The 12,444-nt window shown below is 52.5% G+C and overlaps 2 protein-coding genes and 1 pseudogene across 2 annotated transcripts; 1 reads left to right on the top strand and 2 right to left on the bottom strand.

Annotated features, from left to right (window-relative positions):
• Nucleotides 1-2,981: 2,981 nt before the first annotated feature.
• On the top strand, nucleotides 2,982-4,199 carry LOC114781116 (proteasome assembly chaperone 4-like). The gene is made up of 3 exons (XM_028967813.1): nucleotides 2,982-3,173; nucleotides 3,559-3,634; nucleotides 3,714-4,199. The coding sequence occupies exons 1-3, from the start codon at nucleotides 3,003-3,005 to the stop codon at nucleotides 3,833-3,835; spliced, it is 369 nt and encodes a 122-aa protein (XP_028823646.1). The 5' UTR covers nucleotides 2,982-3,002; the 3' UTR covers nucleotides 3,836-4,199.
• Nucleotides 3,929-5,451, bottom strand: LOC114781118 (solute carrier family 22 member 23-like). Its single transcript, XM_028967816.1, has 2 exons — nucleotides 5,444-5,451; nucleotides 3,929-4,700 (listed from the first exon to the last, which is right to left on the bottom strand). Exon 2 carries the CDS (start codon nucleotides 4,676-4,678, stop codon nucleotides 4,379-4,381), a length of 300 nt encoding a protein of 99 aa, XP_028823649.1. The 5' UTR covers nucleotides 4,679-4,700; nucleotides 5,444-5,451; the 3' UTR covers nucleotides 3,929-4,378.
• A 99-nt stretch (nucleotides 5,452-5,550) lies between these two features.
• On the bottom strand, nucleotides 5,551-7,959 carry LOC114781173 (solute carrier family 22 member 23-like; annotated as a pseudogene).
• Nucleotides 7,960-12,444: the final 4,485 nt, after the last annotated feature.

Below are 12,444 nucleotides of genomic sequence, written 5' to 3'. Positions count from 1 at the left end.
CGTCCACTCAACCGATCTGCTCTGGGTTCAACTGAAACCACCAGCCGAGTTTCAGATCATCTCCCCACGGATGGCCGTACAGGCCGGAGCCATTTCGCAGGGAGGACGGTGGAGGACGCTGATTCATGGTCCAGACCAACAGTGCCTGGCTGATGGGTTGGAGCTCTGGCCTGCTGTGCACGGATGTAATAAACAGGCCTGGAACGTGACCACCTTCATCTCCTGGTCTTCATCCTCCTCTTCTTCTCCTCTGATGGAGTCTGAAACACGTTCGGATATCAGAGCCACTGTAACAGACTTTAAAGGTGCAGTCAAGGATGTGGCTCTGTGCATCAAATGTGTGTGTGTGTGTGTACGAGGCCTTGCCTCACCTGACACCGATGACAGCAGTGTCACACACACTCCGACACACACACTCTCTCCCCCTCCTGATATCCCTCCGAACAGATGCTGGCAGGTTCGGCGTCTTATTTTGAACTGAAAGAAAAACCGGAAAACCAAGGTTGCTAAAAGAGTCAAGCAGGTTGGTACTGAGGGCAGAAACAGAGCAGCTAATCAAATCAAACCCCTCCAGGACATCATCTGTGTGTGTGTGGGTTTGTGTGGTGTGGTGTGTGTGTGTGGAGGGCGGATGGGGGCTCAGCAGAAATCGGTATATTCTCACACACTTGACCCGGATTGACATTTAGGGCCACGTTCAGCATAATCTCTACTTTGAGGTATTAAATGTAAGAATTACTGACAACTACACCGAGTTCAAGGCTCTGTTGGGAACTACATCTGCAGCTTGTAGCTCTAGACCGTTTGAAGGAAGACTGAAGGTCTAGAGCTGTAGCTTTATAGGTTGATGTTCCAATAAACTGCAGATATGGGAACGGTTGGTGACATTAACGTCCTGTTTGTGGCACATTAGTATATGTGAGGGGACAAACTTTTCAAGGTGGGTGGTGACCATAGTGGCCATTTTGGAGTCGGCCATCTTGGATCCAACTTTTGTTTTTTCAATAGGAAGAGGGTCATGTGACACATCAAATTTATTGGTAATTTCACACAGAAAAACTATGGTGTGCTTGGTTTTAACGTAACTTTATTCTTTCATGAGTAAGTTTCTGACCACTTATAAAATGTGTTCAATGTCACCAACCGTTCCCATTTTATTAAGATGTATCCATATAAATACAGACTGTAAACTTTAAAGAATAAATAATCTGTAATCTGTTAATAATTATTCAGCAGCTCAGAGATCAATTTCACACCTTCTACTGAGAACGTGTGTACATCTGAGTGTGAGAGAGCAAGAGAAAAAATCCCCGTAATTCCCCACTGTCCACACACACATGTACACACACACACACACACACACACACTCGAGCCCGGGGCTCCGGGGACTCTGATGGGGGCGCCCCCATCCCCAACAAGTCACCCCAGCTGTCACACACACACGTGAACACACGCAGGCATGTGCCTCTCTGTGACACTAACATGGGGCGAGAGAGCGGCGAGGACTGAGGACGGCGAGGACTGAGGACGACGAGGACGTGTTTCTCTTCCTCATGTGGTCTGTAACGCTGGACTGCACGCAGTTTCGATAACACTCAGTCGACACAGGCCAGTGCACAAACACACACACACACTTCTACACACTTCTACACACTCTCTGCTGTTCTTTTTTATCAACAGCTTGATTTATGATTCTGAAGCGATCGTGCCGCAGGGCTTTTGATTCTGATTGTCACTGTGGATGCAGCCAGCGTCCTTCACCTGATCGACACAACAAGCCCGCAGGAGGGCCTGGTGAACTACGTGTGTGTGTGAACGTGGGTGTTAAGTGTTCATCTCTGCTGGTGTGGATATGCGTGATCATGCGAGCGTGTTTTAGGGGAGCCCCTTCTGCCTCTGGGCGTGCCAGGAGACGTTTTCAGCACGATCGAGCACCTGGACCACCGCCTGGGTGGGGACACTTTTCTGTGTGCAAGACATTTGCATTTACGCCATTTGGCAGACGCCCTGATCCAGAGCAACTTACAATGTGCTTCCATGTCACCATGGACGAAGTGGTCAGTTCTGGTTCATTAGGACCCCAACATGAAACAATCTTTTTATTCACTCTGTTCTAGTTTCTATACAGAAGAAGGTTACAAGTTCATCTAAATCTTCTCTAAAGAGGAAGGTGTTGAGCTGCCGTGTGAAGGTGCTCAGTGACTGAGCTGGAAGTTCATTCCACCACCGAGGGGCCAAGACGGAGAAGAGTCTAGATGAGTGTCTTCCTTTTACCTTCAGAGATGGAGGGACCAGGCGAGCAGTACTGGAGGCTCGGAGTATACCAGGTGCAGTTCGAGGTGTAATAAGGGTGGATCCATCTGATATTTTAGCGAAGGAACCTACATGAACAAGAAAGATTGGTGATGTGGGTTGAGAAGGAGAGTAGGTTACGCTATAGTTACTCCACAGACACGACCAGGGTTCTGCCTGACCTCCTACCTGCCCAGAACCCGTCTGAGATTCCTACTGTGAACAGCTGGCCACGTGTGTGGATGCCGATTATTGAGTTTTGTGCCAGTGTCGTAATTACACACATCAGTTCTGAGCTGATTTCTGGTGTCTGCAATACATTTTTTAATATAATTTCTTCAGTTCATTAACTGCCACGGCATTTAATTTAAAGTACCAAGCCTAAACATACTATACAATAAAAATACCAACAGCAGGCCACTGGCAAATCTTATCTGCTGCACTCACCTCCCCTCACTGAATCTCATTTCGTTTGTTGCAGGGTGGCAGTAGCCGAGTGGGTAACACCAGAAGGTAAAATACATGTACAGGTGAATGAAGTGATCAGGAGGAAATAAGACCAATCTGGCAACACGCTTGGCCGTCGCCCGGTCAGTTCTCCTCCTCGCCGCTGGCGGCGCTGTGGCTCGCCGCGCATGTGAGTGAGATGGCCGCAGCAGCCCGGTCTCCTCTCCTCCGCGGGTCCGGTGAAGGCGAGAAGGCCGAGCGCGATGCAGGGTCCGGACGACACCGGGAGCGGGATCTCGGTCCACCGCTTCTCCGAGAAGCTGCTGGAGCAGCCCGTCCATTTCCACGTGATGAAGCTGAGCGGCGGCTTCTTCCTCTGGATCGGAGCCGCGCCGGTTCTGTCCAACCTCGCCGTGTCCGTCAACAGCAGACTGGTCAGTACGGCGCAGCCGAGCCGGACACGTTGTTTATTTCAAAGTGAAAGCAGTGAGGCGCGGAACAGGCGTCTGCGCCTGCGCAGAACAGCAGGCATGCTCTATAAGGGCACGTTAAATAAACCAAATATGAGGTGGAAATTTGGTAATATTTACTAGTTACACTATTTTTGATTTCTGATATTGGGGTGGTAGTGGCATAGTGGGTAACACACTCGTTCAAACCCAGGTTCAAACCCCACTTACTACCATTGTGTCCCTGAGCAGGACACTTAACCCTGAGTGTCTCCAGCGGGGGGGACTGTCCCTGTAACTACTGGTTGGATAAGGGCGATTGGTTAATGCCGTAAATGTAAATATTCATTGTTCCTGTGTTTCTTTCTAGGACTCCGCCCCCCTGTCCACCCTGATCCTGGGGGACCCCTCAGACCCCGGCCCCAGCTCTCTCTCCCAGCGGCTCGGTACGGTGACGGAGCGGACGCCGGTCAGTGTGTGTGTGTGTGTGTTGGTCGTAACTCGCCGTTGGTTTCCTCCTCCCAGCTCGCCGGACGAAGAAGCAGGTCTTCCTCTCCTGCCAGCTGCCGCTGTCGGACGGGCGGCTCGCCCTGCTGGTGGAGAACCGGATAAAGCAGGAAATGGAGACGCGCCCGGACGCATTTTGAACTTTGACCTCACGCGGCCCCTTCTTGTCAGTCTGAAGCTGTTATATAATAATATATAACTCGCTTTTTAATTCACCACAGGACCCAGTTGCATCTGACGTCAAATCAAATTTAATCATTTTACCGTTGAGCGAAACATCTAATGAGAGTCAGTGACCGAGGAGAAACACCAGATTACAAATGTTATTTCTATGTTGGTTTCTTTATTAAAACTCCTATCTGTGTCTCTGTATTTAACCGTCCAGCAGCTCCACACGTGACCAGACGGTTGGTTAAAAATGCGGAAGTCGGGTTTTTACCGTCATCCTCCACACGCGCGCTCGCTCTCCGGCATCAGCCATCATTAAAAAACCTCAACACGCTACAGTCTGCTTGATTGTTCCTGAACTTAGTGCAAATGTGACGTTTACGAACAGCGAGTGTGCCGAGCGACTCGTCCAGCGTCGGCGAGGGGGACGTTCCTCGCCGTCCTGAGTGGTTCAGGGCGCGTGCACCAACGTTCTCGGTTCGGGGGCGTCGCCCCGCCGCTCGGCCAGGGCGGGTTCACGAGGTCCTCACCCCGTTGGGCGTGTCTGTGGTCAGCTGACGGAGCGGTGTGTCCGTGACCTCTGGCCTCTGGAGCAGGCAGTGCTGCTCGCCGGAGGGGAGGGGCCTGCGCAGGAGTCCCTCCGCCTCCGCGATGGACTCAGGCAGGGGCTGGCCGGTCGTCTCCCGCAGCAGCGGGATGCAGATGAGGGACAGCAGGCAGGTGCAGGTGAGGATGACTCTGAGGAGGAAGAAGCCGCGAAGCTCCTGGTGGTCCAGCAGCGGGGACACGCACGCCCCCAGCGTCGCGCTCGCCATGACCAGGCCCACGCTGCCACCCCTACAAACACACAAACCTTTTAACTGTATTCACATTTACAGCGTTTACCAGACGCCCTTATCCAGACAGTAGTTACAGGGACAGTGTCCCCCTGGAGACATTCAGGGTTAAGTGTCGTGATCAGGGACATGATGGTAGTAAGTGGGGTTTGAACCTGGGTCTTCTGGTTAATAGGCGAGTGTGTTACCCGCTAGACCCACTACTACCACCCAGTAGTTACAGGGACAGTCCCCCCTTGGAGACACTCAGGGTTAAGTGTCTTGCTCAGGGACACGATGGTAGTAAGTGGGGTTTGAACCTGGGTCTTCTGGTTCATAGGCGGGTGTGTTACCCACTAGGCTACTACCACTCTGTAGTTACAGGGACAGTCCCCCCTTGGAGACACTCAGGGTTAAGTGTCTTGCTCAGGGACACGATGGTAGTAAGTGGGGTTTGAACCTGGGTCTTCTGGTTCATAGGCGGGTGTGTTACCCGCTAGGCTACTACAGAATTAGAATCGTGAACCAGGACTGTAATCCAGTTTAATTCAGGTATTAATTCCTGGCTGTGACTTCACATCGTCAAAACCACAATTTCCGCTTGTGTGAACTACATTTGCAATGAAATGGTCCCCGTTACTGTTAATACCTGTTTATACCTGAATTAAACTACTGTAAACGCCGCTCATTACAGTGAAGCGTTACGGTCGTATGCACCGTTCCAGATGGCTTTAGAGGTGTGTGTGTGTGTGTGTGTGTACGTACCTGATGACCGTCGGCTGATCTCCGCACAGGTGAAAACGCTGAGGCTGCTGACGGCGTGAGACGTGAGAATCCCAATTCCAGAAAAACCACAGAGACGTGATTGTCCCTCAGAACTACACACACACACAGCAGATATTATTACACCACACAGTTTACATTTTACGGCATTTACCAGACGCCCTTATCCAGAGCGACTTACAACGTGCTTCCATGTCACCATGGATGAAGAGATCAATTCCGGTTCACTAGGACCCCCAACTATGAATACAATCTTTTTATTCACTCTGTTCTAGTTTCTATACAGAAGTCAGACGAGAAGAAGGTTACAAGTTCATCTAAATCTTCTCTAAAGAGGAAGGTGTTGAGCTGCCGTGTGAAGGTGCTCAGTGACTGAGCTGGAAGTTGATTCCACCACCGAGGGGCCAAGACGGAGAAGATGAGTTTATCTCCACGTTCAAGTCCATCGTTTGTTCTTTCAATTAAAACGCAGTAGAAATGATCACTATCCATCATTACATCACCCAGAGAATGACGAGAGTCCTAGAGGTGTGAGTGTGAGTGTGTTGTGTGCGAGTGTGTGTTACCTGTTCCATGCCGAAGTGCGTATTTCCCATCATCACTGCAACACAGAGCGGTACGTTTCGTGAGAAAATAAGTGCACACGTGAGTGTGTGTACGCTGCATGCGAGTGTGAACTCACAGTTAAACAGACCCAGCTGCAGCAGGGAACACAGCGCCGTGACGATCATGAAACAGAGGAGCCCCGCCCTCCTTCCCAACAAGCAGACAGCCCCGCCCATTGCCACACACGCCGCCAAAGCCACGCCTCCAAGCGCGAGGTACTTGGAAGGAAGGACGCCGCCCCAAACGACACGCACGAAACACTCCTCCATCCCGCAGCCGGCCAGCCTGAGGGGGACACGCAGGGACAGACCGGTAGAGTCCCCGCCCACCACGTCCCTACGTCCAACAGAACATCAATAGAATCCGCGGTGGACTCACGCGTTCACGCACAGGACCAGGACGCTCTTCCACAGGTTGCGGGTCCTGATGATCTGCAGACGCAGGAGCTCCGCGGCGTCTCCTGCTGCGCCCGCTCCAGCTCTGCGGACAGACCAGAGACGCCATGGGCCGGGGACGCTCTCGGGCGGGGCACGGCGCGGGCGCCGGACGCTCACCTGACAGGACGCCGCTCTGGTCGGTCTCCGTGTCCACGCGGTTGCTCTGGGCGATGGCGTACATCTGACCTTTGGCCCTGTGGAAGCGGCGAGTGGCCAGCAGCCACCGCAGCGACTCCGGGAACAAGCTGGCCAGACGAGAGGAGGCGGGGTCAGCGGCGGCCGGCGCCCCCACGACCTTTCACCCCACACTTACCACGCGTAAAACAGCAGCAGCACCAGCGGGCTGCTGAGCATCTGGAAAAGGTGCCAGTCCGCGCAGAGGGTGGCCAGACCGGGCATGAGGAGCTGCCCGCCCACCGCCAGCACGCTGGACACCAGCATGGCGGAGAAGCGCCAGGCGGGGAGACACAGCTCCATACCTGGCGGGCGGGGACAGACCACGTTTACCCGGAACCCGGGGGTGTGTGTGTGTGTGCGGGTGTGAAACTCACGCAGTAGGTACAGCGTCAGGCCGATCCCCGCCAGGCTCAGGCCCTGGACGAAGCGGAGGCAGGCGAACATCAGCAGGCTGCTGGAGAAGGCCACGCCCACGCCGCACACACACACCGACACACACACACCAACATCACAGGCTTGCGGCCCAGCCTGCGAGAGACAGGAGGGACGCTCGTCAACGCCTCCGTTTTCACGCTGACAAGCTACGTGTTGCTAGTGGGCGTGGTCACGTTCGGAATCACGTCCGTAGGCCCCTCCCCCTTTTAAAGAGTTACAACATCTGCAAAGCACCTGCACAGGTAGAGTTGTGGGCGGGTCCGGCGGCGGACCACGCCCTCCCCACGCCCCCGACACGTAAGTCCGCCAGGACTCCGCCCAGCAGGTACCCGACCGTGGACCCGAACAGCAGCGCGACGCGGAGCAGCTGCAGCCTCCAGGCGTCCTCACACACCAGCCGCCACTGGGACAAGAAGCAGAGTCTCACCACACAGAACCGGGCCGAACCGGGCCGGGCCGTTCCGGTCCCCTACCTCCGTCACCACGTTCTCCGCCAGGCCGGCCGCCCGCGCCCGTCCCGTTCTCCGTCCGGTTCCACACGCAGGGCGGCCCCTCCAGCAGGAACGGGTCCGAGTTGGCGCCGCACGACAGCAGCAGCGCCGGCAGCCACGACAGCAGCACCAGCCGCTTCTGGTACCGGCCGAACCCGCCGAGCGCCGGCAGCACCGCGCCGTCCACCCGCGACAGCTGCGGCCAAGCGGGCGTCTCGACGCCGCCGTCCTCCATCCGAACCGCCGCGGCCCGCCGTCACATCCAGCGCGGACGACGCGCCTTTGTCCTTAACGGGAGCCCTGCGCGCGCCCGCGCACGGAGGCAGCGGGGATGGGGCGCGCGCACGCACGCGCGAGCACGAGCGGGAGCGGAGCGCGCGGGGCCGCACGATGCTCCGCGAGCGGGACGCGCCCCGCGACCCCCCACCTGCACACCTGAGCGCGGGCGTCACCGTCCGAATGATGCAGCTTCCGGTCTGGTCGTCGTCGTCATCATCGACACGCACACATTTACACACTCACATACTGTACAGGCCACAAATCTGGAAAATTCTTTATCTTCATGACCATTTACGTTGGTAGATTCTCACTGAAGGCACCAGAACTATGAATGAACACATGTGGAGTTCTGTACTTAACAAAAAAAGGTGAAATAATGTTTTTATTCTAGTTTCTTTGCTCTGATTACTGCTTTACACACTCTTGGCATTCTCTCGATGAGCTTCAAGAGGTCGTCACCTGAAATGCTTCTCCAACAGTCTTGAAGGAGTTCCCAGAGGTGTTTAGCACTTGTTGGTCCAGCTCACCCCAAACCATCTGGACTGGGTTCAGGTCCGGTGACTGTGGAGGCCAGAACTCCACTTTTTGTTAAGTACAGAACTCCACATGTGTTCATTCATAGTTTTGATGCCTTCAGTGAGAATCTACCAACGTAAATGGTCATGAAAAAAAGAATAAATATAAATATAAAAATATAAAATACACATATATACACACACAGAGACAGGATGATGGGGAGGAAAGAGACAGCGCGAACGCGCACTGTAATGTTTGCGCGTGCACGTGGCTCCCCGCCCCGAGGGCCCGTGTGATTGGAGCTCCGGTTCTCGCCGCTGATTGGCGGAGGCGCGGCGCGCGCGCCCGTCTGGGGCTCCGATTGGTCAGCGCGGCTTCCGCAGCGCCGGATTTTCACCGGTTCCCACAAAAAGCACGACGTGCAGCCACAATGATGGAGCTTCACTGGACCTTGGCCTATATTACTGTCACAACCAGCCTGTTATTTTTATCTAAAGACTTTCACGTGGAATATCTCTTTATATGGCCTCTTTCTTTTCTATCTGGAACTCCCTAGAAGGAACCAGCCAGCAGCGGTGGCCCAGCTGGCAGGGACATGGCCCTGTAATCAGAAGGTTTTGAGTTTGAGTCCCGAACCACTGAGGTCCCCTTGATGAAGGTCCCGTCTCTGGGACAGACTGCTCCCCGGTTGCCGGTCATGGTGCCTACTAGGTGCTGGTTAAATACAGAGGACACGTTTGCTGTGTGTGCTGCAGTGTTTGCACAATCACTTTCACTTTTCACAACAGAGGAAGTGAACTTCTCGGCCTTCAGCTCTTGAGCAGTTTTAAAAAGCCGGAAGCTCCAAGTGTCCTCCCTGACTGACCTCTGTCCTGCAGGGTCCTTGTATGGAGAGGATGTTGTCCAGCGGGGTGTGAAATCTGACTGTACTGCTCAGCTGCTCTCTGCTGGAGGGTGAAGTGTCCTGTGGGAGTGGAGCTTCTGCAGTTGAGTGTTGTGCCCACTGGGTGGCGCCACGACCTTCCAGGTCACAATAAAAGCTTAACAGCTTAGTGTGAGCTGACAACACACACACATATACAGGCCCACTCTGATACACACACTGTCTCGCACAGCCTCTTTCACACACAGAGCAAACACTGACAAACATCAATTATGGATTGAACATATGGTGTACGGGTCAGGAGCTGCAGTCACTCACACACACACACACACACACTATCTACATTAGACAAACACATAAACTCACCCACAGAATCAACACACCAAATTCAAGAGGTTAAAAAAACTCATTTTCTCTTCTTCAGAGAGAAGATACCACACAGAAGTTGTTCAGAGCCTGTAGTTTTAAAGCGTTAGTAAGTAGTGAAACGAACAAAATGATCTTCTCAGCACCAACTCCTCTGAAAGTGTAAAACACACAGAAAATCCTGCTTAAAAGGTCAAAGTGTCTGGAATGTTCATGTTGATATGAAGAGATGTTCTCGAGCACATGTGTCTGGAAAGATCACTTTATATAGATCTATTACTGTGGCACATGAAACGCTCATAGCACGCAAACTACAGATCCCATAATGCAGTGTGCAGTTTGCAGGCACGGCGCTTTGGTGACTTTGAAGCACAAAAAAAGAATTCTGAGCTGCTTCACAACCCATTTTTCCGTCGACATGGAAGCTGCTCCTCATAGATTCAGCTGCAGTGTGATGACCGTGTCCGGCAGGGCACCTGAAGCACTGCATTATGGGATCTGTAGTTTGTGCGTTATCGTAGCGCTGGGCCATAATAATAGGGTCTTGCAGGACGTGGCCCCACACCGTGAGTCTAGAAGAACTAGACGTCCGTCTCTCCCAACTCTGTAAAATAATGAATCTCCTACAAGTTAAAGTTTACAGATGGAGAACAACGTTGTATTGCAGCTCAGAGTCTCTTTCTCTCACACATCATGTCATTGTTCCCTGAAAAGAAGGAAATTCTGCGATAAGGTAAATCGATTTTTGATCCATGTTTGACATACAGTTCTTTTTTCGTTACATAATAATAAATAATAAAGTGAAAGTGAAGTGATTGTCACATGTGATACACAGCAGCACAGCACACAGTGCACACAGTGAAATTTGTCCTCTGCATTTAACCATCACCCTGAGTGAGCAGTGGGCACCATGACAGGCGCCCGGGGAGCAGTGTGTGGGGACGGTGCTTTGCTCAGTGGCACCTCAGTGGCACCTTGGCAGATCGGGATTCGAACCAGCAACCTTCTGATTACGGGGCCGCTTCCTTAACCGCTAGACCACCACATTGCTTGCATCTCAGATTAATTCTGGTTTTGTGTTCGATGGTTTGCTTAATTGTTCTCTTTTTGAACAGAACTGTATAAGCACACCGGACTAACCAGAACCAAAGAACTGAAACTACTGGCAGCTGTTTCTCATGAACCAAACCTGATCTACACCCAAACGGGACAAAGACGAGGCCTGACCCCTGACCCCTGACCTTCAACCTGGAGCTTCAGGTTACAGCCAGGAGCTGCACTATAGCGTCTGCATAGGTGGCGTGTTGGAGCACAGGCCGCCCGGGGGCGTGTCGGGGAAAATCGTTAGCGTCTCTCTCCTCAGATCAACACGTTGTCGTGTGTGTGTGTGAGAAAGTTCCGGAACGCTCCTCGTCCTCTCCCGCTCGGTGCAGACGTGTGTGTGTTCTGCTCAGGTAAAGGAGTGTCTGTCTGACTACACACACACACACATTCAACACACATGCCAGTGAAATTCTACACCAGTGTGGCTGGACACACACACACGCACTTCACTTAACCAGAGCACGACAGTAATAAAGTAAAACATAACTTCGTGTTCAATATGTTATCTGTGCTTTATTATTTACTATTTTCATCTCAGAACATATATTAATACTCACAATAAAGAAAACTTAACACCATAACTAACCACAATAGGCAAGTGTCATCATTTAGGAGGGTCTCTTGCTATGGACAATTTGCATATATGTATTTGCATGCTCCCACATGTGGCCTGCGATTGGACGATGAGATTTGCTCCCCTCTATCTATCTACCGAGCAAAGAACGTGGAGAAGCAGCTTCTGCTGAGATGACCGTGGGATGGCACCAGTAACCCCCGTTTGTTGAGTGTATTTTACTGAACGAGTATTTTGGGGATTAGTGGGCTTTTACTAATAATGTCTACAAACACAAAGATGGATTCTTTATTAGAATTCACTCACATATACACAATTACTGGACTGATCAGTTCATTCCTGATCAATGATTCTTCACTTCCTTTCTGAAATATCCAACCCATCTACTCCCCCACCCAAACACACACTCAACCAGAATCACCAGTTAACACCAGAAACAAGTGAAATTAAAAGATTTTAGCTTCCCTGACACAGACACGTCACCCAATTCCAACACGCACACACACACACACACACACACCACACACACACACACACACACACACACACAGTCCATTACCTGTAGGGCAAATCGAGACTCTTCTTACCTGAACAGCGGAAAGCCCCGCCCACCTCCAGCCTGCGCCACGCCCACAGGTGAGATGGGGGAACTTTAATGGTGATGAGTCTGCAGTAAATTACTTAATAAAGTATAAAGTGTAAAGTAAATACTTGTACAAATCGCCGCTTTTATTTCTTTTCAGTTTCGGTTACCTAACACACCCACACTGTTATACAAGTCGCCCCCTCCCTCTCATGTGCAGGGTGCCCGGGGTGAGGGCGGGGCAGAGCGGGGCGGGGCGGGCTGTGGGTGTGGCCTCGTGGACTCTCGGTCTCTCACGCCGCGGGAACACACACACCTTCCGTGTCGTGGCGCGTCCAGGTGTCCAGATGAGTCTCTACCGGTTCGGGTCCAACTCGGCGCTGCACGCCAGCCGCCGGAGCGGCTCCCGCGCGGACCTGAGTGGAAGCAGCTACCAGCCGGCGCCCGGCGACGGGTTCTTCACCCTCACCCGGCAGCAGCAGCTCAGGTACCAACATTATTAACGTTCAAATCCGTCCAGGGACATTCTGTA

This window comes from Denticeps clupeoides, unplaced genomic scaffold (assembly GCF_900700375.1).
Source record: "Denticeps clupeoides unplaced genomic scaffold, fDenClu1.1, whole genome shotgun sequence".
Taxonomy (NCBI): Eukaryota; Metazoa; Chordata; class Actinopteri; order Clupeiformes; family Denticipitidae; genus Denticeps; species Denticeps clupeoides.
The sequence above is the reverse complement of the archived record's forward strand: the minus strand, read 5'-3'. Positions and strand labels throughout refer to the sequence as shown.

Bases quoted from the DNA above. Each gene is read 5' to 3' on its own strand.
- LOC114781116 (XM_028967813.1), top strand. From the start codon at position 3,003: ATGCAGGGTCCGGACGACACCGGGAGCGGGATCTCGGTCCACCGCTTC. The intron at 3,174-3,558 runs GTCAGTACGGCG...GTTTCTTTCTAG, and splicing joins TGTCCGTCAACAGCAGACTG to GACTCCGCCCCCCTGTCCAC. The intron at 3,635-3,713 runs GTACGGTGACGG...TCCTCCTCCCAG, and splicing joins CTCTCTCTCCCAGCGGCTCG to CTCGCCGGACGAAGAAGCAG.
- LOC114781118 (XM_028967816.1), bottom strand. From the start codon at position 4,678: ATGGCGAGCGCGACGCTGGGGGCGTGCGTGTCCCCGCTGCTGGACCAC.